The following is a 23,021-nucleotide window of genomic DNA, read 5'->3' on the forward strand; positions in this document are numbered from 1 at the left end:
GTTCATGTGCGAGTGTGTGAGGCTGGCCAGGAAGGCTGGATGTGCTTAAACTCTTCACTGTCATCCTGAAACACAACAGAGGCGTGAATGACATACACAATGTAGGGTGACGGTGGCAGTAACACTATCCGCCCTGTGTCTCTGTTAGCCGGGTTCAGTGGGTGGTGACTATGCTGGGCTGGGCTGTGGAAATGTGTCATGCTCTGATGGATGAAGACGAATTGAGCTCTGAGCCTGGACATTTTGATTCATGTATTTGTATGATACATTTGCGTTGCTTAGCGAATGCCCTTATCCATAGCAACATACACAGCTTTCAGGATTATATATTACTTATTTGTACAAGTACAGCAGATGTTAACTGGAGCAAAGTGGGTTAGGTAGCTAGGTACCTTGCTCCAGGATACATACATACAGTGGGGCAAAAAAGTATTTAGTCAGCCACCAATTGTGCAAGTTCTCCCACTTAAAAAGATGAGAGAGGCCTGTAATTTTCATCATAGGTACACTTCAACTATGACAGACAAAATGAGAAAGAAAAATCCAGAAAATCACATTGTAGGATTTTTTATGAATTTATTTGCACAGTATGGTGGAAAATAAGTATTTGGTCACCTACAAACAAGCAAGATTTCTGGCTCTCACAGTTGAAAGTCCGTGTTGCCCAGCAACAGCTCCAAAACATCACTGCTCTAGAGGAGATCCGCATGGAGGAATGGGCCAAAATACCAGCAAAAGTGTGTGAAAACCTTGTGAAGACTTACAGAAAACGTTTGACCTCTGTCATTGCCAACAAAGGGTATATAACAAAGTATTGAGATAAACTTGTTATTGACCAAATACTTATTTTCCACCATAATTTGCAAATAAATTCATTAAAAATCCTACAATGTGATTTTCTGGATTGTTTTTCTCATTTTGTCTGTCATAGTTGAAGTGTACCTATGATGAAAATTACAGGCCTCTTTCATCTTTTTAAGTGGGAGAACTTGCACAATTGGTGGCTGACTAAATACTTTTTTGCCCCACTGTACATATAGCAAGGTCCCCTCCTGTAATTTGAACCCTCGGGTCAAAAGTCTAGTCTCTGTCACATTTCCTCCTCTAAGGAGAGGGTACTGCAGGATAGCATCAGTGTGTATGCCCAAACCACCAAACCAGGCCACACCCTACCCAGCCCTGGCAAAATGGAAGTGGTGAACAGAGCGATGGATTGAGTGAAGGAGAGCGGGAGAGAGAGCGAGAGGGTTGGGGAATACGGCATGGGGTAGGAATTTGGAATGTGAAATGACTAATGCAATTGCTCAACCCACAACAAGAACATGCAATGCCTAGAGCCATGACAAGGCTGAGTGCATACCTCTATGGAGGGGCCTACCACTGAAGTATAGGTGGCTGGATGGGGAGTTATTACTGGTGGTTGACTGGGAGGCTGTTGATGAGTCTGGATACAAATAGGTGTTAGGGTAACTTGTGCTGTGGCATGGGTGTCAGCAGAGGAGACATGGGCATTTTACTGATGACCTTTGAGGCAAAAGTGAGCTCTACTGAAGGTTCTACAGGTAGAATTCACAGGTAGAACTCATGAAAGTCCCATGTGAGAGAATACCTATGCTGTGTTTGTTTTGTGTAAAGCCGAGTTTTACGACATTGTTTTCTGACACTGTCACGTCTCAAACAGTGCAGTTTTCCATGCAGGGTTGAAGTAGCACCCTGAGGGAGACCGTGTGGTTCCTCGGAGACCGAGCCAAGGCCTCAGAGACAAGTACACAGAGGAGAGAAACATAAATAGACAGTAGATATGATGCAGGACAGATGACAACAACTGCTTTAGTGAATTAATTTCACACAGCAAAGATGCCTCCCATCCCCTCAGCCTGTGTTCGCCCCCCAACCCCCTCCTCAACTTTTTGTTGCTGAGAATATTCCTTCACGGCAGGAAATGCAAACGTGTACTGCATTCAAGGTTTAAAAAGGCTTTTAAAGTTTGTAATTTCCACTTAAAAAATTTCCGATTTGATTAGCCCTAACAAAAAAATGCATCAACCCCTTCAAAAATGTCCTATTAATTATAATCCACATAATAATTCACATTTCCTATTGCTGCGGGATTATTTTCCTGCTGGAGCAAACTTGCTCAAATTAAGATCCTACATCTGTAAGCCCTTGGCAATCCTTTCCTCCATGTCTGAGGGCTGCTGAGGGCTGGGAAACTGGTGGGGGAGGCTGTTCCCATGAGCCCCATGGCTGCAGTGGAGGAACACCTGGAGTACCAACACAGCTGTTTGCTCTGCAGCTAGGGTGATAGGAGACCACGATAAGCCCCCTTATACCTCCCTATCTGTCTCCCCCTTTCTCTCAGCTCCATGATGTGCACACACAAATACAAAGAAGCACAACACACACACACACTACACTGACACTCTCACACAAAACCCACACACATTCACATAGACTACATACACACACACACACACACTTGTACACTAATCATATGCTGCTCATATTCTGTTCTTTAATTTACTCCTACTATTATCTATAATCTGATATCTGGATGCCTAGTCACTTTACCCTGCCTTCATGTACATATCTACTTCAAATACCTCTGCACATTGATCTGGTACTGGTACTCCCCGTATATATCTCCATTCTTGTGTATTTCATTCTTCTTGTGTTACTATTTTTCAACTTTGCATCGTTGTAACAAAGCATTTCACGGTTAAGTCGACACCTGTTGTATTCGATGCATGTGACAAATCAAATTTGATTTGACACACACACACACACACACACACACACACACACGCACGCGCAACAGTGTAGGCCTGACCTCCATTACAAGCACAAACAAAGTTTTCCCAGATCAACAAAGTCCAGAACAGGAAAATAGAGATAAGGTCCAGAGCTCTGTGTTCTCAACACATGACATCTGGTGCTGCTATGAACTCATACGTGTATTCATACTGTATGGGATATTTACATTCATGTGGTATCACCTGAAATTCTATTTGATTGTAAAACTAAGATTTTTTGTTGTTGAAAGATTACCCTTTGTACAGATGTAGGATCTTATTATGAACCAGTTTGCTACACCAGGAAAATAATCCTGCAGCAACAGGACATGTGAATTATTATGTGGATTATAATTAATGGACATTTTTTGCCAGGCTTGATACATTTTTCATTAGGGCATATCAAGTCTGACATTTTAAAGTGGAAAATACAAACTTTAGAAGACTTTTTAAACCTTGAATAAACTATAAGTTTGCATTTCCTGCTGTGTGGGAAAATTCTCAATAACAAAAGAGTGATCACATTAAGATCCTACATCTGTAAAATCAAACCTCTAAATTATTGGATAATAATCAAATATGTGGACACATAAGTGTTAGTTACGATATCTACATTTTCATCATAGAACCAAGTCATTCATTTCAGTATCACAATTAAAGTATTCATCAATCTATCATCTATCTTTTCTTTTGACTTCCTCAAAACCACATTTTAAGACTCATTGACACATATGACTTGATGATGAGAGTGTGATTAAACCCTGGTGCATGACTGTGGGTAGGAAGCTGTCACTCTGTGTAATGCTACTGGCAGGCAGGGGAAGCCCGGTGAGGTGCTATGTTGTGCTCCTCTCTGTGCCATGTTGCTGTTTACCTTCTCTCCCTGGGAGAGCAGAGTGCAGGGAGACGGCATGTCATCCAGTCATGGGGGTGGACATGATCTCTCATCCTCACCGAGACAGCAGAGCGGATGCTCCGGGGTCTAGGTGTCACCACTCCTAGGTGGTATGGCCACAGGGCTGTGTGTGTGTGTGTGTGTGTGTGTGTGTGTGAGGCTGACGGCTGCATGATCCATGCTCCCTGTGCTCTCTCAGGCCAGAAAGGCAGCAGGTAGAGGGGGGGGGAGGAGAGAGAAGGGGAGAGAGAGAATGAGAGAGGAGAGAGAGAGACTCACCAGTATCTTCAGGGCAGTCATTTCACCTCCTCCTCTCTCTGGGTGGGCACGCCCCTCTCACCTCCACACCTCCATTACAGCCAAAGAGCAGAAACAAATGCCAGTCGAACCCCTCTCCCTGGTCCCCATAGACAGAGACATTATGAATTCTCCCTCTCTTTTTTGACAGGTACTCATCTGCTTTCATTCAACCTTTCATCACGGCTTCAAAGGCAAACTGATAATTTCCCTCAGGAGAATGAGAAGATCAGTTGCCTTCCAAAAAATTACTGGAATCCAAACATCGTTGCCCTGAAGCAATTTAGCTCGTCATAATTGGGCTCTTCATTTTGTCTCTCCGGGTTTATGATTGTAGAGTTATAATGTATTATTTTGCCTGAGAAGGATCGTTCAGTGCATTAAATATAAGTGATTTAATAACATATAATTTTCCCTTTATGTTTAAAACAAAGGCATAGGGGATTCATTCAGTGGGACGGGTGAGTTCCTCTACCTAACAACAGTGCTGCTGCCATGGTGTCTAGCCAGGAGAGGGAGACTGATCCGGCTCAAAATCCTCTAGTTCCAGGAAACTGCTTTTGACGGCCCCAGGGATCCAGCGCTGGCATCAGGAAATAGGGTGTCTTACTGGTGGTTCAGAAAAGGGGCCACACACACACACACACACACACATATACAGGGCTAAACATCTCACACATCCATCTTCACACTAGACCTATCCTGAAAACCACAACAACAAACCCTAACTCAACCCTACCTACACATTCCTTCTTTGTCTCTTTCCCCATAGGTGTGTTCAGTGACTGATGTACCTGAATGTAACAGAACAGGGGAGTTTAGCAGGAGCGGGGTTGAAACGGACACATGATGATGACTTGGTCAATCAGAGTGAAGTGAGCATGCTCCACATCTGGAGTCTAGGTGTCAGTATCTGCCTGTAGTGCTCAGGTGTGGGGGGAAGACCGGTAAACTCTGCTCCTCCTTTCTCCAGGGTTAGGGTTAGAGCACAGACAGTGCAGCCAACATAATCTGCCAAAGGGCTCGTAGGGGCCCTTCCTCTCCTTCTCTACTTGTCTGAGCTACATGTTAAATCTAAACATATCCCACCACTGCCCTGAGGAGGTGTTATGACAACCGAAAATGGTGAGCAGCAAGAGCAAGAAGTGGCTTGAACATGAATCATGTTTTTTTGACATGTGGGGGTGGGTTAAAACAGGCCTCTGTTGAGAAGCAAGTAGCCTGGAGAGACAAGTGTCAACCATCAACCAACAGGCCCAGCAAACCATCTCTCTCATGATAGGTCAGTTGTGCTGTGTGGGGTAAACAATAACACATTATAGAGACTTTAGAGCCAATTCCCCTGAACATATAGTATCTGTCAATGGGACACCTGCAATTGTTTGGCTGCTCTGCTCATACCCTCATGCATCTCCAGTGGTAGGCTGACGGAGCGTGGGAGAGAGCGAGAGCTGATGTGAGGTGTGGTTTTGTAGGGGTGCCAGGGATAGCCCCAGGATGATTCTCTCTTCTGCATCACTAAGGATCCATTGTTAACATCTCAGGGGGCAGCATAATTCTGAGTATTCAAACCACGTCTGTTTTCACACACTCATTGAAGGGGAGAGAGAATTTGATTGGCAGCTTAACAAACAATCTGACACCTTACCTCATCCTCATTTATCCTGGGTGCAGACATTTGTGACTTCTCCCAATCTCATCTACCCGTGGAAAGTTTGATATCATTATTGTTGGTCTGTCTGTATCCGCGGGCTGAGGAGGGAATCCAGGATGGACAGACAGGTGTATTCTGACACCAATCTGTGGAAAAAGGGGATAATTGGAAAAACCCAGGGTGAGCTGACAAAACTTTGCCTGGAGACGTCTTCTCATTAAGTCTTTCCAGTTACATTAGTCTCCCCGTCAACAGATGAGCCCTGGTTGGATTGAGGGGGAGAGGATGCTTTTTGTTGTTGTTGTGGGAACAGAAAGCACACTGTCTGTGATCTCAGATTAAGGGTATGATATATGACATGTAAAAAGCTGAAAATAGATGTAGTTCAATAAATATGACTTTTGTTACGGTAGTCTAAGCATCAAATGAACCAACATAGAAACATGATTTAAAAGAATCACTCAAATCTAGAAAGCTCACTTCCACTTCATAAACTATTATCATGCCATATTTTGGTGTTGAAATGTAAGACAGGAAACACGAACATCGTTTAAATTGCACTAACTTTAAATCACTTTATTTAGCATTTTCCTACATTTCTTCTTCATTGTTTGATTGGAGCTGTCGAGCTACCTGTACCTGCCTCGTAGTGTCGCTGCAGCAGTTCTTTGGCTTTTATCACTCGGTGGAGCTTCCGCTATTCCATTTCCGTACACACATTTTCTCAACTGATGACGTGTGCGTTGCACAAAAATCCACTTATAAATAAAACCGGCTAAAGGTATTCTTCTATAGACCGAGGGTATTTTTTTGTGGATTGTGTCTTGAAACATAAAAGGAAAATGGAGACATTGTACCATCAAACAAATAAGTGAGTGTTTCTGTTCTCTTTCAAAAAAAGAAGACATCTAACGTAGCTCACTTGCCTTATGAAATACCGCGTTACTGTAACTAGCTGGCTAGCTAACAACATTTCACAACAAAATATAGTTTTAACTAACCCCTTCCATTAGTGGTCATGATGTCAACAGGAAACTAGCTAGCCAACCAGCTAATAGATAGCCATAGATCCATGACCAACAATATTTAACTATCACTACTGTAACGGTACGCCGCGTTCAGATCAACTGGGAACTCAGAAATCTTTGACTTCAGTGCATTCAAGAATATTAGGAACTCGGGGGAAAAAAAACTAGCTCTGACTGGGAAACATCGTTTTGAACGGTCATCCAACTCTGAGTTCCAAGTCGGAAACTCGAGCATCTTTTTAGAGTTCCGATTTTCTGACCTAAAGATCACTGACGTCATGATCTTACCTTGTTTTGCCCCCCAAACCCGAGTTCCCAGTAGTCTTGAAAGCACCATTAATTCACTGTCTGTAGTTTACGTATCTAGCGTGTGTATTAAATTGCCACATACCATTGTCTAGTTCCTTATCTATTCAATAGACCCTTATCTAATATTACGCTTCCATATAGACCTCTGTTTAATATTTACGGTAGCCTAGGAATAATTATATATCTTTGCTCTCTCTCCTCTTTGATCAGGCAAATCCAGGAGGTGCAGTCGCTCATGGGACGCCTGGAGAACACAGAACGTCAGTCTGTCCACTGTGAGTTCACTATTTCAAAATAATGTATCTTCTGCATTCAATGAATGTTGCAAGTGTCAACCTCCCAGAAATGTTCCATATGCACAAAAAGTTTATTTCTCAAATGTGTTTACATCGCTGTTAGTGAGCATTTCTCCGTTGTCAAGATAATCGATCCACCTGACAGATGTGACATATCAAAAAGCTGATTAAACAGCATGGTCATTACACAGGTGCAACTTGTGCTGGGGACAATAAAAGGTCACTCTAAATGTGCAGTTTTGTCACACATCACAATGCCACAGAAGTCTCAAGTTTTGAGGGAGTGTGCAATTGGCATGCTGGCTGCAGGACTGTCCAACAGAGCTGTTGCCAGAGAATTTAATGTTTATTTCTCTACAATAAGCCGCCTCCAACGTCGTTTACAGAATTTGGCAGTACGTCCAACTGGCCTCACAACCGCAGACCACATGTAACCAGGCCAGCTAAGGACCTTCACATCTGGCTTCTTCACCTGCAGGATTGTCTGAGCCCTGCCACCCAGACAGCTGATGAAACTATGGGTTTGCACAACCGCAGAATTTCTGCACAAGCTGTCAGAAACCGTATCAGGGAAGCTCATCTGTGTGCTCGTCGTCCTCACCAGGGTCTTGACCTGACTGCAGTTCAACGTGGTAACCGACTTCAGTGGGCAAATGCTCACCTTCTATGGCCACTGACATGCTGGAGAAGTCTGCTCTTCACAGATTAATCCCGGTTTCAGCTGTACTGGGCAGATTGCAGAAGGTGTGTTGGCGAGCGGTTTGCTGATGTCAACGTTGTGAACAGAGTGCCCCATGGTAGGGCTAGAGTAAGGGAAGGCATGTGCTCATTGTCCGTAGCTTAATTTAATTTTATTGATGGCAATTTGAATGCACACTGTGACGAGTTCCTGAGACTCATTGTCGTGCCATTCAACCCCGCCATCACCTCATGTTTCAGCATGATAATGCACAACCCCATGCCGCAAGGATCTGTTCACATTTCCTGGAAGCTGAAAATGTCCCAGTTCTTCCATGGCCTGCATACTCACCAGACACGTCACCTATTGAGCATGTGTGGGATGCTCTGGACCGGCGTGTACGACAGCGCGTTCCAGTTCCCGCCAATATCCAGCAACTTCACACAGCCATTGAAGAGGGGTGGGACAACATTCCACAGGCCACAATCAGCAGCCTGATCAACTCTGTCTTCGCTCTGCATGAAGAAAATGCTGGCCAGATACTGACTGGTTTTATGATACCTTTTTTAAAGGTATCTGTGACCAACAGATGCATATTTGTGTTCCCAGTCATGCGAAATCCATAGATGAGGGCCTAATTAATTTATTTCAATTGACTGATTACCTTACATGAACTGTAACTCAGTAAAATATTTTAAATTGTTGCGTTTTTATATTTTTGTTAATTATAAATTTGGAATTTACAACTAGGCAGTATTTACATCTTTTCCCCCTTCTCCAGTGTTGCGCAGCCCTTTGAGCCAAGCTGTACCCTGCCCTCCCTACTGATTGTTTTGGGAGGTGAGCAGGGCGGGCAATGTTCTGTGAGCCAGGCTGGTGCCAGGGCAGGAAGCATAGGGGTGGCAGCAGAGGGACGACCGGGAAGTCTTCTCTAAAGATAATGGTGGCAGCCAGTCGGCCGCCCAGTTGTGACAATGACATCATCTCGCATGTTAGAGGGTGGAAGGATGCAGCAGGCGTCCGAGCGAGGAGTCACTCAGTAGAGGGAGAGGGTGGGGGACAAGATGGTGCAAGTCCTTTTAAAGGGCAGATAAAAGCTTCCCACAAGCCTAGTGCTGCTGTCACCTTGGAATCAAATGCTATCTAGAATCTCAGCAGTCTGAGAATGAAACGGGTGTAACGATAGATATCTGACTTCAAATAAGAATCAGTGGCTGATTTGTCTTCATGAAGAGATGATGTACAAGGCCCTTTGTTTCAATGTGGATTAACTTCCTCTGCGAAGTTTGAGGAAGTAACATATTTGCTTTCATCTCTCTCTCTTGGATTCACCTGAAACCACGGGGCTATATTCCATGGCAACATGGCATAAGGAAATCTTGTCTGATTTATTAGAATGAACATAACTTTAACATTTTATTTTGTATAAGATGGGCCTATTTGGGGAGTGAAACAACTGTTCAGGGTGTGTTTAATAGTTTCTGTGTGTGTGTGTGTCTGTGTCTGTGTGCGCGCTCTCTCTCCAGTGTTGGAGAACGATCTGCAGGCCAGAATCGACCAGATCTTCAGCCATTTCGAACGTCTGGAAATCCTGGCTGGCAAAGAACCGCCAAACCGCCGTCAGAACGTCAAACTGTGAGTACTCATAAACTGCATCGGTGACCCAAATACACCAGAGGTGGCGTGGCGATGAATGTTTCATAAAGATGGGTGGGACCGGGACGAGATCGCAGCTAGATGAAACGGGCAGTGTGTTTCTCATCCCCTGTGGCAACGCGGCTCTGTGAAAACATTCCCTCGGCAGCCCCGTCATTCCTGCCGCGTTGGGCAAGGCGTCACTTCAGAGCCGGGTAAACAGGCCCCAGGGGACAAACTGCTGCGCCCCGTCCCACAGCTCTCCTCTGATCTCAGGACAGCTACAGTACGCTGAGGCCGCAGGGCTGAGCCACGAGCAGGTGATGCTCAGGAGGAGCGGGAGAGAAGGGTGGAGGGAGACAGGCCCTCGGGTGTTTCAGCCAGGTGGAGAAGTAAGTCAGATTGGGAAGAAGGGAGGCATGTTGACTTATCTTAGTGACGATAGAAAGCTTTTATTGAGAACTAGAAGACACAGATGTCATGACACAGATGTCATGAGTTAGTGAAGAAGGAGTGACTGAACCACAGTCCTGAAATGCTGGATGGGGCTGGAGGCTGACATTTTTACCCTCTGAGATTTCCTCTGCCATTATTCGGCTGGGGGGGTAAGAAGAATGTGGTCTCTGTCTGTGTCCCCTCCGCAGGCGGGTAGACCAGCTGAAGTATGATGTTCAGCACCTCCAGACGGCGCTGAGGAACTTCCAGCACCGTCGCTACTCACGAGAGACCCAGGACCGAGAGAGGGAGGAGCTCATGAGTCGTACCTTCACCACCAACGTCAGTAGTAGTGGCCCACTCCAAAACCACATGTAACCACCAGAACACACTCGTCTCCCATGTAGCACTACAGTAATGTCTGCACTCATGTAATGATAACCTAAAACACGCATGCAAGCTATTGCTTGACACACCACAACTGGTGTAACATGGGCAATAAAACCGAAATACATTTATTAGGGGAACACGGTATTGTCCCCTACAGGATGCAGACACCTCCATCCCCATAGACGAGACGTTGCAGTTAAACTCCAACCTGAACAACGCACACAGAGGCATGGACGACCTCCTGGGCAGCGGCAGCAGCATCCTCACAGGACTCCGGGACCAGAGGGACACGCTCAAGGTGTGTGTGTTTGCTCACATATGGGCCTTTCCCAACAATGCAGAGAGAAAAAAATGGAGAGAGAATGAATACACAATGAGTAACCATAACTTGGCTATATACAGTACATGGGGTACCAGTACCGAGTTGATGTGCAGGGGTACGATGCAATTGAGGTAGATATGTACATGTAGGGAGGGGTAAAGTGATGAGGCAACGGGATAGATAATAAGCACTAGCAGCAGCGTATGTGATGATTCAAAAGAGTGCAAAATGCTGATAGTCCTGGTAGCTATTTGGTTAACTATTTAGCATTCTTATGGCTTGTTGGTAGAAGCTGTTCAGGGTCCTGTTGGTTCCAAACTTGGTGCATCGGTACCGCTTTCCGTGAGGTAGCAGAAATGTCTACCACTTGGGGGACTGGAGTCTTTGAAAATTATCAGGGTATTCCTCTGACACCGCCTGGTATAGAGGTCCTGGATGGCAGGGAGCTCAGCCCCAGCGATGTACTGGGCCATACGCACTACTCTTTGTAGTGGATGCCAAGCAGTTGCCATACCAAGTGGTGATGCAGCAAGTCAAGATGCTCTCAATGGTGCAGCTGTAGAACGTTTTGAGGATCTGTTTTTTTGTTGTTGACACTTTGCCAAGGTACACTGACCGTGACACGGCAAGGTAGGTCCCTGTCGACGGTATCCCAGAGAGAGGAATCAGTATTCCCAAGACAAACCCTGGCTGACCCGGTTTCTGTCTCTGTAATGATCACTATGTGTAGTAGAAGTGTGTGTGTGTGTGTGTGGTGCTGGTTGTCAGCAGCAGGCTAAGTACATATTTCCAGGGAGGAGAAGAGATGGTGTTCCTGGTGGAGGCTGCTGTGGGCCTCCTGTTATCAGGGCGTCTGGTGATCAGATGGGCTGGCCGTGAGAAACGTCCGAGGGACAGACCGGGAGGACAGAATGGCTGGGTGCGGTTCCTCAGACAGCCTCTCCCTAATCAGTTGAATAGAGCTTTGTCATGACCAGGCTAAATGCAGGTTATGATACGACTGTGTATACAGTATTCCCACAAACAGCAATGAAGCAGAATACCCATTAATAACCAACTTCAGCTTGTTCTTCAGGAAACAACAGCACAATCAATGGAACTTCAGCAGCTAACGTTTGATGTCTTCCCTAAATCCAGGGGACCCACAAGAAGATGCTGGATGTGGCCAACATGCTGGGTCTGTCCAACACGGTGATGAGGCTGATCGAGAAGAGGGCCACCCAGGATAAGTTCATCATGATTGGAGGGATGCTGCTCACCTGTGTGGTCATGTTCCTGGTGGTCAAGTACCTGGGCTGACCATGACCGCGTCTGCAACCACAGTTTTGCGTTGGTCTTGGACATTTTTGCACAGTAAGCCCATAAGATACGTGAACGGAGATAAAATAGGATCGTCTTCAAATCGGAGAGCTCCTTGAAAGTTTTGGTTCCGATCGGAAGGCGAGGAATTATCCGTCTTTTAATTTCCATGGGTTTTGTCACCCACTTCTATTTCAACCACTCTTTGTTTGCACCAGTAAAATGGGTGCTAAGCAAGACCTAAACTCAGAGTATACAAAACATTAAGGACGCCTTCCTAATGTTGAGTTGCACCTTTTGCCTTCAGAACAGCCTCAATTCATCTGGGCATGGACACTACAAGGTATTGAAAGCATTCCACAGGGATGCTGGCCCATGTTGATTCCAATGCTTCCCACAGTTGTCAAGCTGGCTAGATGTCCTTTAGGCGGTGGACCAATAGTGATACACATGGGAAACTGTTGTGTGAAAAGCCCAGCAGCATTGCAGTTCGACACAAACCGGTGCGCCTGGCACCTACTACCATACCCTGTTCAAAGGAACTTTTCTGTCTTGCCCATTCACCCTATGAATGACACACATACACAATCCATGTCTCAAGGCTTACATTTAAAAAAAAAAAAACATATCCTCCATGTATAGTGCTTGAAGTGAATTTAGCAAGTGACATCAATAAGGGATCATAGCTTTCACCTGGTCGGTCTGTTATGGAAAGAGCAGGTGTCCTTAAAGTATAGACACTGAGTGCAAAACGTTAATTTGACTTCAAACTGAACGTGGAACCTTGCAACCACAATTCCAGCTCACTGACACCTGCCGGTCATCCACCTGCCAGCCTCTGTGTGAAGCACATTTCAATGTGACTGGTCACCTTTTTTTCAAACCAATTCTCCACTTGCTTGCCTTAGTCTCCCCTATAATGAGTTCTCCGTTACCTTGTGGATGGCATCCAATTGTGGTCTCATCTAAACCATCTATTTGGCAGCAAACAGTAAAATGATGCTTCATTGTTTCCAAATTAGGATGATTCTGGAAATGGATATAAAGCTGTTGTTTTACCTTACCTCATCACACTGCCTGGAGAATACTTATGTCAGATGAATCAATACATGTATTTAGTCCAGGGAGGAAGAGGGCAGTTAACAGGGACCTGTGCCCAAGATACAGACCGATAATGAGAACGAAACGTGTTTTGTGAAACTATCTGAACAAAGTGTATTGTTGTCACACTTTCAAAATGTAAATTATCTGGACATTTTCTTGGCCCTAGTCTCACTATGTTAGTGCAACCAAGGTTCAAATTGTAATTCTCTGGAGATAAGTTTTTAAAAATTGTCTTAATCTGTCTCTGAAGTGTACATCATTGTCCATGGAATCTAGCAATTGAATTAGGTATGGGTCAAATCTAACAATGGACATAAAGCATAGTTTAAATAAATCTCTCACTGATGTCAAACTGTCATATAATATGGAGTTTACATTTACAACAGTAAAACGATTGTTTGAAACACGATTATTTTCAAGACTAGTACTTGAGGGTCCCTAGTCTGGGGACCTATCCGGACTGTGCATAGGAACCCCTACCATCACATCTGACATGTTAGTGATTTAGCAGACACGCTTATTCAGAGCCACTGACAGTACTGAGTGCATACATTTAGTTCAAATACAATCCTGGGAGACCAATAAGCATGGAATGTTCCAGCAGGTAGATGAGAAACTATGGATAAAGTTTTACGCTGAAATTAGAAAGTCTGACTCCTGGTCTTGTTCAGCTAGCTGTGAGACTACATAAAACGGAGCTCTGGCGCCATCTAGTGACAGCTCAGCATTCCATAACCAGAGGAGAGGCAAAGCAATGTAAAAATCCTCTAGCCTCATTAGCCTAGCAGACTTGTCCTCCATTCTAAAAAGGGCTGCATGCAATATGCTGAGAATGAGAAATTCCCTTCCCATTGCAGTTTCAGAAGCCGTTTACCACAGTAAGTAAAGAACGCATGTCTGTGCTGGTATGTTACTATATGTAATCTGCCTATAATGTACCATACTGGACATTTATCTTTGTGTTGCTCGCAACCCTTACTCCATACCACTGCAGACTACTCACTCTTCACCAGACAAACAAAGTTAAGACAGACATGTAGCAACTCAAAACTCTTTATTTGCTGACGCATTATATTTAAAAAAGACATACCATTGCTGCCACTTACAAGGCAGTGCCATTACCCAATCCTCCCCATACAGGATAATAGTTCAGAAAATGCCTCTAAAGTATTCTTGTCCATCTTCATTCCTTCAGTTCTTTTATTTATTTTTTACAGTAGCAACAAACCCCTAGAATGTTAGTGGGGTTAACTACAAACAATTTTATTTACATTGAGCAAAAATTACACAAGAGGAAAAACATCTTTTTGAGGAGCATTTTGGAAAATAATTTAGAAATAAAACAAAAATAATAATTATTGCAGTATACTACAATCATACATTTGTTACATGATGCGAAAGCAGCATCTTGATGTACAGATTTCAGTGCAAGTCATTTCGATATACAACCACTACCACTTGGAACAACATGACCTTTAACCCTACAGCACTAAGAGGCTATGACCCCCCCCACAGTACCTCCAATAAAACTTGAGCTTCACCCAACCTCTTATCGGTGTTCCCCCACCAGTGACCATTTTAATTTCCTTATGGGCAACATTTCATTAGTCAGTAATAAAGAACATCCCTTAAATGCCCATCATATTAGAGGGATACTTCACATTGCTCAGTGATCTATGTACACTATACTGTATTACAAATTGTTGGTGAATATTACGGGTCATGAAGAGAGCAAGTAGTCGTGAGAAAATGAGATATTAATGACAACAGAATTCAGGCAGTAGACTAGAGCCACCAGATTACATTACAAAGTCAAGGCTGTTTCCAGTCATGGATGTCACCCTAAACCCCCTCTTGTCCTCACCTCCCCTTTCCTTTCCCACAACACCATCCTGCTTATGGCTTCAGCCACTGTGTCTCTTTGGCTGTAAAAACAAAGAAGAACATTGACAGTGACAATCAGTTATAAAATGTGGGACAAAAAAAAATAAATTACTCCAGAGGTTTCTGCTTTAAAAATAAAAAAATAAAAACTGGGTTCCCATTCAAAACATCTTAGATTTGAGGTTGCCTCAAACCCTCCTCCACCCTGTCCAGAAACCTCAGGGTGAATCTCAGTCAACTGTTAGGAGCGGTCCATCAAAGTGCCCACAGTAAATGTCTGCTGTTTACCTCTGCACAGGCAGCATATCACAGCACCTCTGTCTGGCCAGTGGTCTAATGGTGGCCAGTCTGATGATATTCTCATCATCATCTGCTGCACAATGGTGCCACTACATCTCCCTCTCTCCATGTTTAACCAGGCCTGCTCTGGCCAAAACACCCTCCTCTGATGTGGACACATGGCTCTAGTGAAGGTCTTCCTCAGGAGCCGTGGTTAGGGGGGTGCTGGAGGTCCTGCCCTGAGAAAATGGGGTGCAGGAAGGGGTGGAGCTGCAGTGCGGCTGCCGCAGCTGCGTTAGAGTGCCGGGGGGCGAACAGCGTTGGGTAGAGGGATGAGTGTGGTATGTGGTGGAGGGCTAAGGGGCTGTGGTGATGAAGTGCTGAGGCTGGGATAATGTGTATGGGCTGGCCAGAGAGGAAGGCCGTGTGGTGGGCAGGGATCAGTCCAGCGTGTCCCACTCCCAACTGGTGGCCCAGAGTGTGGCCTAGAGAGTGTCCCAGGTGAGACAGGGAGATGGGGGTGAGGTGGTGCTGGGGGATGTGGTGGACCTGGGCTAACTGGGGGTGCGGGTGGGGTCCGTGTGGGTGGATGCCCATGGCTGCAGCCTGAGCAGCATGGTGCTGCTGGATGAGGTGTTGTACTGTGGTGATGGAGGTAGCCGAGGCTGCAGACACAGCAGGCTGGTGGATCTGGATCATCTGCTGCTGGGGAGGGGGGGGTGCCGGCTGCAGATGGTTCGCTGCTGCAGCCATGTTCGCTGCAGCCTGTGCTGCTGCGGCTGAGGGGAAGGTCTTGATGTGCTTGGCCAGGAGCTGCTGCTGGATGTGCTGCTGGGCGGCCTGCTGCAGCTTGCCGTACTTCTCCATCTCCTCTGGGGTGAAGGTGATGGGCTGGCTCTCCAGCGGGGCCAGATCGTCCTCCTCTGCCTCCACGCCCATGTCCTCATCCTCCAGGCTGGGCGGGGGGTAGTTGGGGTAGGCGTGCATGGGGGGTGGCTGCTGATGCATGTCGGGGATGAGGGACTCCATCATGGGGTTCTGGGAGGGGTCCTGTCCCGGGTCGCCCTGGTATGGGGGCATCAGCATGGAGGGTTCCTGATGGAACAGTGGACGGGGCTCATGAAGAACCCGTGCGTCCAGGGTGAGGTGGCGGGCTTCCTGAACAACTACTACCGTCTCCTCCACCTTCTTATGAGCTGGTGGAGGGGGAGGCGGTGGGGGGAACTCCCGGATGGGCTCCATCAGGATGACCTCTGCCACAGCATCTGAACCTTTCCCTGCTGATGACTTCTCTCCACCATCGGGCCGGGTCAGGGGGATCGCAGGGAATTTCTTCCCTGCCTGCAGCTTACCGAACAGGGGCAGCATGGACTTATTGCCCAGAGCTGGAGGCAGTTTGGGCCCAAAGTAGCCCGATGGTGGGTCCTTGATCTTGGCGCCAGTCTTGGTCCCTGTGGTTGGGACATCAGATCCCTTCCTGGACTGGATCTTATCCAGAAGCTGGCGGGCGGTGAAGTGTGAGGAAGAGTTCCTCTGGTCTCCTCCTCCTTCTCCCCGGGACCCCCCTGCCCTCTGGCTCTGGGAGCTGCTGTTGCGGTTTGGGGCTCGTGACGAGGCAGAGCGGGGGGACTGGGAACGGTAGATGCAGGAGCGGTTGAAGTCTCGGCGTTGTGTAGCGCTGTCTGCCCGGCCCCTGTGGCCCCCCTGGCCTCCCCGACCCCGGTGAGGGGAGCCCTTAGTAGAGCTGGAGGAGCGGCTGGCTGAGCTGTGGCTGCGGCTGTAGCTGCGTCTCCACGACCTGGCGCTGCTGCTGCGGCTCCTGCTGCTAGAGCTCCGAGAGCTGCTCCGGTGCCGCCGCTGGTGCCTCTTCCTGCGGCTGTGGCTGCGTGAGCGGGAGCGAGAGTCCTCCGAGGACGAGGAAGAATAGTGACGTCTTCTGGAGCGCCGCCGCCCGCCGCTTCCCCGTCGATCGTACTCGGAGTCAGAGGAGCGTTTAGAGTGTCTCCGGTGGCGGCCTCCGTCACTGTCGTCACTGTAACTGTCTGAGTAGCTGCGGCTGCGCCGGCTGTAGGCGCTCGAGGAGCGCTCCGAGCTGCTGGAGTCTGACTGGCTACGGGAGGCCTGGCCGCGGTGCCGCCGCCGGCTGCTCCCTCGCCCGTCTCCCCGACGCGACGAGCGGCTTCGGGAGCGGCCGGAGTCCTCGCTCTGGTGCCGGTGCCCCTCCCGGGGCGTGGACCTGCGGCGGCTGGATCGGGAAGCTGAGCCTCCACCTCCTTCCTCCTCCTCACTCTCACTGCTGGGTGGTCTGCCTGGCCCGGGGCTCTTCTGGGCCGAGGAGGAGCAGGAAGCGCTGGGTGGGGCGCTGGGGTCTGTCTTCAGACGCTTGGTGCCGTTGTGCTCCTCAGAGGGCTTGGCCTCGTCAGAACCTTTCCCTGCCCCACCTTCCTCTGCCCCGGACTTCTGAAGTGCTTCTTTGGCTGGTCGTTTCCTCTTCCCAGGTTCCACTCCTGTAGTAGATCCTGTTCCTGCTGGTGCTGGGGGAGCACTAGAAACCGTTGCGGCTACTGCTTTATCCTCTTTAGGCTTTTCCTTATCACCACCACCTCCTTCTTCCCCCTCCTCACCTTTGTTTTTGCTCTTCTTTCGTTTGTGTTTTTTCTTCTTTTTGGTTTTCTCTCCTAGGATCTCAGTTTCCGCGTCCCCGTCCACTATGGCTCCCTTCTCTTTTTCTTCGCGCTTGGAGCCTTTCCCAGATTTCTTATGCTTCTTCTTCTTCTTTTTCTTCTTCTTGGCTCCGCTTGTGCTACTCTGTAGCTTTTGTTCCTCAGTCTCCCCTTGGGAACCCTCTATTTTTAAGGAGGGCTGCTCCTTACCAGTGTTGTCAGTGCTGGGCCCAGGGGTGGTGGTGGTGGTGGTGGCAGCAGCAGCATTCCCCTCATTGACTGCAGCAGCTGCCTCAGGATTGGTTTTTTTCTCAGCTCCTTCACCAGCGGGCTTGGAGGACTTGGCTGCTCGTCCCCCTTTGTTGCGGGACAGTTTGAAGTCGAAGTACAGGGGGTTGCAGCTGTAAGAGAGGGCGGGCTGAGCCTTGGTAAAGTCCAGCAGCTCCGAGGGCCACTGCAGAGTGGTGCTCTCGTCTTTGCTCAGGACCAGGAAGAAGGGGCCGGTGGGGATTTTGGGGCCCGAGTTGGGCTCTGGGACTGGGGTCTCCTGCTTGCTGCCTGGTACTGGGGTGGGGGCCATTGTGGGTGGGGGGTCTGTTAAGCTGGCAGAGGCCTCTTCAGTCTTCAGTTTAGGTGATGTGGGAGTGGGCTCTGTGACTGGAGCTGCAGGAGTCTTCTCTGGCTCCTCTGATTTGCACTCAGTAGCTTTTGGCTGTGTCTGCTCAGAAACCTCGACTACCACCTTCTCGGTCTTCTTCACTTCCTTCTCTTCCACCTCTTCATCTTCTTCTTGCTCCCTGATCTCACACTGGTCTGTGGCCTTCATGAACACCAGGAACTGGAAGCGGGGTTTGACTCTGCAGTGGGTTGGTGGGATGTAGTGGTAGTATTCAGGCTCCTGGCCGGCCCAGCCTTCCTCCTTCTTCATCATCATCTTCAGCTTGTTGAGAGTGGAGGCTAGGGAGGCGCCATCATCTTCTTCCTCCTGCTGCTCTGGTTGTTCTTGATATAGTTGCTCCTCCTGCTGCTCCTCCTCCTCCTCCTCCGGCCCTGCAGTTCCATTCCCCCCTCCTCCTCCTCCCTTGGGGCTCTCGGTGCTGCAGCCGGAGGTCTCCTCCTGTCCCGCGGCCTTCTCCCCTCCCTCCTCCTGTCCCCCCTCCTCCTCGTCATCCTGATGGAGTTTAGCGAACACTGCTGCGACAGTCTCCAGCTTCACTGGGGGTTTCTTGGCGAAGGAGAAGGACACGCTGACCTTGGAGGCCCCGGCCGGGGATGAGCTGCTCTTCCCCAGGGAGAAGCTGACGGTGGGGGCTGGTTTGGGGGAGGCCTGACCCCCACTGCTCTTCTCCTCCCCTGACAAGCCCTCCATGGCAGTGTCTGTAGGGGGAACATACTCGGGGGTTACAGCACTCCCCTCTTCACCCTTCTCCCCATCTACTGCCACGGTGGTGGGTTTGAACATGGGACCACTTCCCGGGGTACTGAAACAACGATAAAGAACATATTAAAGTGACGTGTTTCATGTGTTATGCGTTTCATCCAGAACACATTATTTTAAATTATAATTTTTCTTTGCACATACATCTGCAAACACTGCACTGATAGGAAGCTGCAGCTATTAGACTGTTAAACAGCCATCACTAGCACATTAGAGGCTGCTGCCTTTAGGCATAGACTAGGAATCACTGGCCACTTTAAGGAATGGAACACTAGTCACTTTAATAATTTTACCTATCTGGCATTACTCATCTCATATGTATATACAGTGAGGGAAAGAAGTATTTGATCCCTTGCTGATTTTGCACATTTGCCCACTGACAAAGAAATGATCAGTCTATAATTTTAAATGGTAGGTTTATTTGAACAGTGAGACAGAATAACAAAAAAATAATCCAGAAAAACGCATGTCAAAAATTGTATAAATTGATTTGCATTTTAATGAGGGAAATAAGTATTTGACCCCGCTGCAAAACATGACTTAGTACTTGGTGGCAAAACCCTTGTTGGCAATCACAGAGGTCAGACATTTCTTGTAGTTGGCCACCAGGTTTGCACATATCTCAGGAGGGATTTTGTCCCACTCCTCTTTGCAGATCTTGGCAACTCGAACCTTCAGCTCCCTCCACAGATTTTCTATGGGATTAAGGTCGGGAGACTGGCTAGGCCACTCCAGGACCTTAATGTGCTTCTTCTTGAGCCACTCCTTAGTTGCCTTGGCCGTGTGTTTTGGGTCATTGTCATGCTGGAATACCCATCCACGACCCATTTTCAATGCCCTGGCTGAGGGAAGTAGGTTCTCACCCAAGATTTGACGGTACATGGCCCCGTCCATCGTCTCTTTGATGCGGTGAAGTTGTCCTGTCCCCTTAGCAGAAAAACACCCCCAAAGCATGTTTCCACCTCCATGTTTGACGGTGGGTATGGTGTTCTTGGGGTCATAGGCAGCATTCCCCCTCCTCCAAACACGGCTAGTTGAGTTGATGCCAAAGAGCTCCAACACTTTCACCCAGTTGTCCTCTGAATCATTCAGCTGTTCATTGGCAAACTTGAGACGGGCATGTATATGTTCTTTCTTGAGCAAGGGGACCTTGCGGGCGCTACAGGATTTCAGTCCAACACGGCGTAGTGTGTTGCCAATTGTTTTCTTGGTGACTATGCTGCCTTGAGATCATTGACAAGATCCTCCCGTGTAGTTCTGGGCTGATTCCTCACCGTTCTCATGATCATTGCAACTCCACGAGGTGAGATCTTGCATGGAGCCCCAGGCCGAGGGAGATTGACAGTTCTTCTGCATTTCTTCCATTTGCGAATAATCGCACCAACTGTTGTCACTTTCTCACCAAGCTGCTTGGCGATGGTCTTGTAGCCCATTCCAGCCTTGTGTAGGTCTACAATCTTGTCCCTGACATCCTTGGAGAGCTCTTTGGTCTTGGCCATGGTGGAGAGTTTGGAATCTGATTGATTGATTGCTTCTGTGGACAGGTGTCTTTTATACAGGTAACAAACTGAGATTAGGAGCTCCTAATCTCAGCTCGTTACCTGTATAAAAGACACCTGGGAGCCAGAAATCTTTCTGGTTGAGAGGGGGTCAAATACTTATTTCCCCTCATTAAAATGCAAATCAATTTATAACATTTTTGACTGTCTCACTGTTCAAATAAACCTACCATTAAAATTATAGACGGATCATTTCTTTGTCAGTGGGCAAACGTACAAAATCAGCAGGGGATCAAATACTTTCCCCCCTCACTGTACTGCATTCTATATTCTACGGTATCTTAGTCAATGAATAATGTTTACATATCTTGTATTACTCATCTCATATGTATATACTGTATTCTATACTATTCTACGTTATCTTAGTCCGTTCCGCACTGACATCGCTAATCCATATGTATATAGTCTTAATTCAGTCCTACATAGATGTGTGTGTATTGGGTATATGTTAAGTCATTTGTTAGATATTACTGCACTGTCGGAGCTAGAAGCACAAGCATTTCGCTACAAACGCAATAACATCTGCTAACCCAATCACGTATATGTGACCAATAAAATAAAAATGTGATATTATTTATTGGGTTACAGCCTCCACTTCAGCCAGGAGAGGGCGGTTGAGTGTGCAGTATATACTGTAGCATGTGCTCACCGGTTCTGCTGTTTCCTCTGCTCAGCCAGCACATGCAGCCTGCGTAGCAGCTTCTCCTGCTTCTTCCCACCCTTCCGGGAGCGTGATGACACATTTCTCGCAAACTCCCTCTGCTTCAGCTCCTTAAGCCTCTGCAGCAGCACACCAAGGGCAGGATGGCGGGAGAGTGGAAGGGAAGAGAGGGGGAGAAAGACAGATTGGGTCAGATGAAGAAGAGGGAGAGAAAGAGAGCAGTTAAGGTCAATGGTGCAGCAACATCATTCAACAAGACCGTTTTATATCTGCAAAGCCCTCTCCACTGAGAGTGTCTGGGATTTAAGGCTTGGGGTTTCTCTGAGCTCGTGTACACGGTGACAGTATACCCAGTGTGTGGAGGGCTGTAGCAGCGTGGGGGTAAGCGGAGGTCCTCCTCACCTGCTTATGAGCGTGGTCGTACGAGTTGATGTGGTTGTCAAACTCTTGGTGCTTCTGGTACTGTTTCTCACACAGCTCACAGTAAAAGTTGGCCCGCAGGTCTTCCAGGGCTTTGGCGATGGCCTTCTCCTTTTCCACCTGGTCCTGTTGTTGGGGTCAAGGAGGGCAGGGGGCGGAGACAGGAGATGTGAGTGACATTGATACAGATTAGAGATGGAAAGATGAAATAATATCCTGAGATTAGAGCCAGTATAATCTGGTCTTTATTCTCCTATCATAGGGCTCGGTAGTGGTTGAGTAATCCACAGGAAACTCTATGGTTGTTTATCATTGAGGTTAAAAGTCCAATAACCGAAAGAAATCAATCACATAAGGTAACAAAGCGTACAAGGATTGTGCTTGCAGGTTGTTTTTATACAGTGCATTCGTAAAGTATTCAGACCCCTTCCCTTTTTTTCAACATTTTGTTACATTATAGCCTTATTCTAAAATTAAATAATTGTTTTCCCCTCACAAACTACAAACAATACCCCATAATGTTTTATTTAATTAAAAACAAATTGCACATGAATTAAAAACAGAAATACCTTATTTACAAAAATATCCTTGAGGTTTCTACAACTTGGAGTCCACCTGTGGTAAATTCAATTGATTGTACATGATTTGGAAAGGCACACACCTGACAGGTCCCACAGCTGACAGGTCCCTTAGAGAAACAGTTATCTCCATCATTCTTAAATGGAAGAAGTTTGAAACCACCAAGACTCTTCCTAGAGTCAATCAATTGAAGGGGCAGCAGGTAGCCTATTGGATAGAGCGTTGGGACAGTAACTGAAATGTTGCTGGATCAAATCCCCGAGCTGACGAGGTCAAAATCTGTCGTTCTGCCCGTGCGAGGCAGTTTAACCCACTGTTACCCGATGACGTGGATCTCGATTATGGCAGCCCCCCCCGCACCTCGATGTTTCAGAGGGTCAAATGCGTTCAGTTGTACAAGATT

General features: G+C 47.2%; 2 protein-coding genes across 14 annotated transcripts in view; one reads left to right on the plus strand and one right to left on the minus strand.

Moving 5' to 3' along the window:
- The first annotated feature begins 6,376 nt into the window (after window positions 1–6,376).
- On the plus strand, window positions 6,377–15,073 carry LOC110486291 (Golgi SNAP receptor complex member 2). Of its 2 annotated transcripts, XM_021557767.2 has the most exons (7): window positions 6,377–6,509; window positions 7,186–7,250; window positions 9,477–9,585; window positions 10,230–10,362; window positions 10,568–10,708; window positions 11,870–12,075; window positions 12,173–15,073. In XM_021557767.2, the coding sequence occupies exons 1-6, from the start codon at window positions 6,481–6,483 to the stop codon at window positions 12,029–12,031; spliced, it is 639 nt and encodes a 212-aa protein (XP_021413442.2). In that variant the 5' UTR covers window positions 6,377–6,480; the 3' UTR covers window positions 12,032–12,075; window positions 12,173–15,073. The 2 variants fall into 2 exon arrangements, with proteins under 2 accessions (XP_021413442.2, XP_021413441.2); XM_021557766.2 differs by having other exon boundaries at window positions 11,870–15,073.
- The window catches only part of LOC110486290 (G patch domain-containing protein 8), a 37,293-nt gene continuing 28,445 nt past the window's right edge, over window positions 14,174–23,021 (minus strand). For all 12 annotated transcript variants that reach the window (XM_036940992.1, XM_036941000.1, XM_036940997.1 and 9 more), the window contains 3 exons: window positions 22,022–22,165; window positions 21,608–21,738; window positions 14,174–19,442 (listed from right to left, as the gene is read on the minus strand). In XM_036940992.1, the coding sequence (XP_036796887.1) occupies window positions 15,500–19,442; window positions 21,608–21,738; window positions 22,022–22,165 (4,218 nt within the window). In that variant the 3' untranslated portion in view covers window positions 14,174–15,499. The remainder of the gene's footprint in view (window positions 19,443–21,607; window positions 21,739–22,021; window positions 22,166–23,021) is intronic.

The sequence above is a fragment of the Oncorhynchus mykiss genome, chromosome 13 (genome assembly GCF_013265735.2).
Source record: "Oncorhynchus mykiss isolate Arlee chromosome 13, USDA_OmykA_1.1, whole genome shotgun sequence".
Lineage (NCBI taxonomy): Eukaryota > Metazoa > Chordata > Actinopteri > Salmoniformes > Salmonidae > Oncorhynchus > Oncorhynchus mykiss.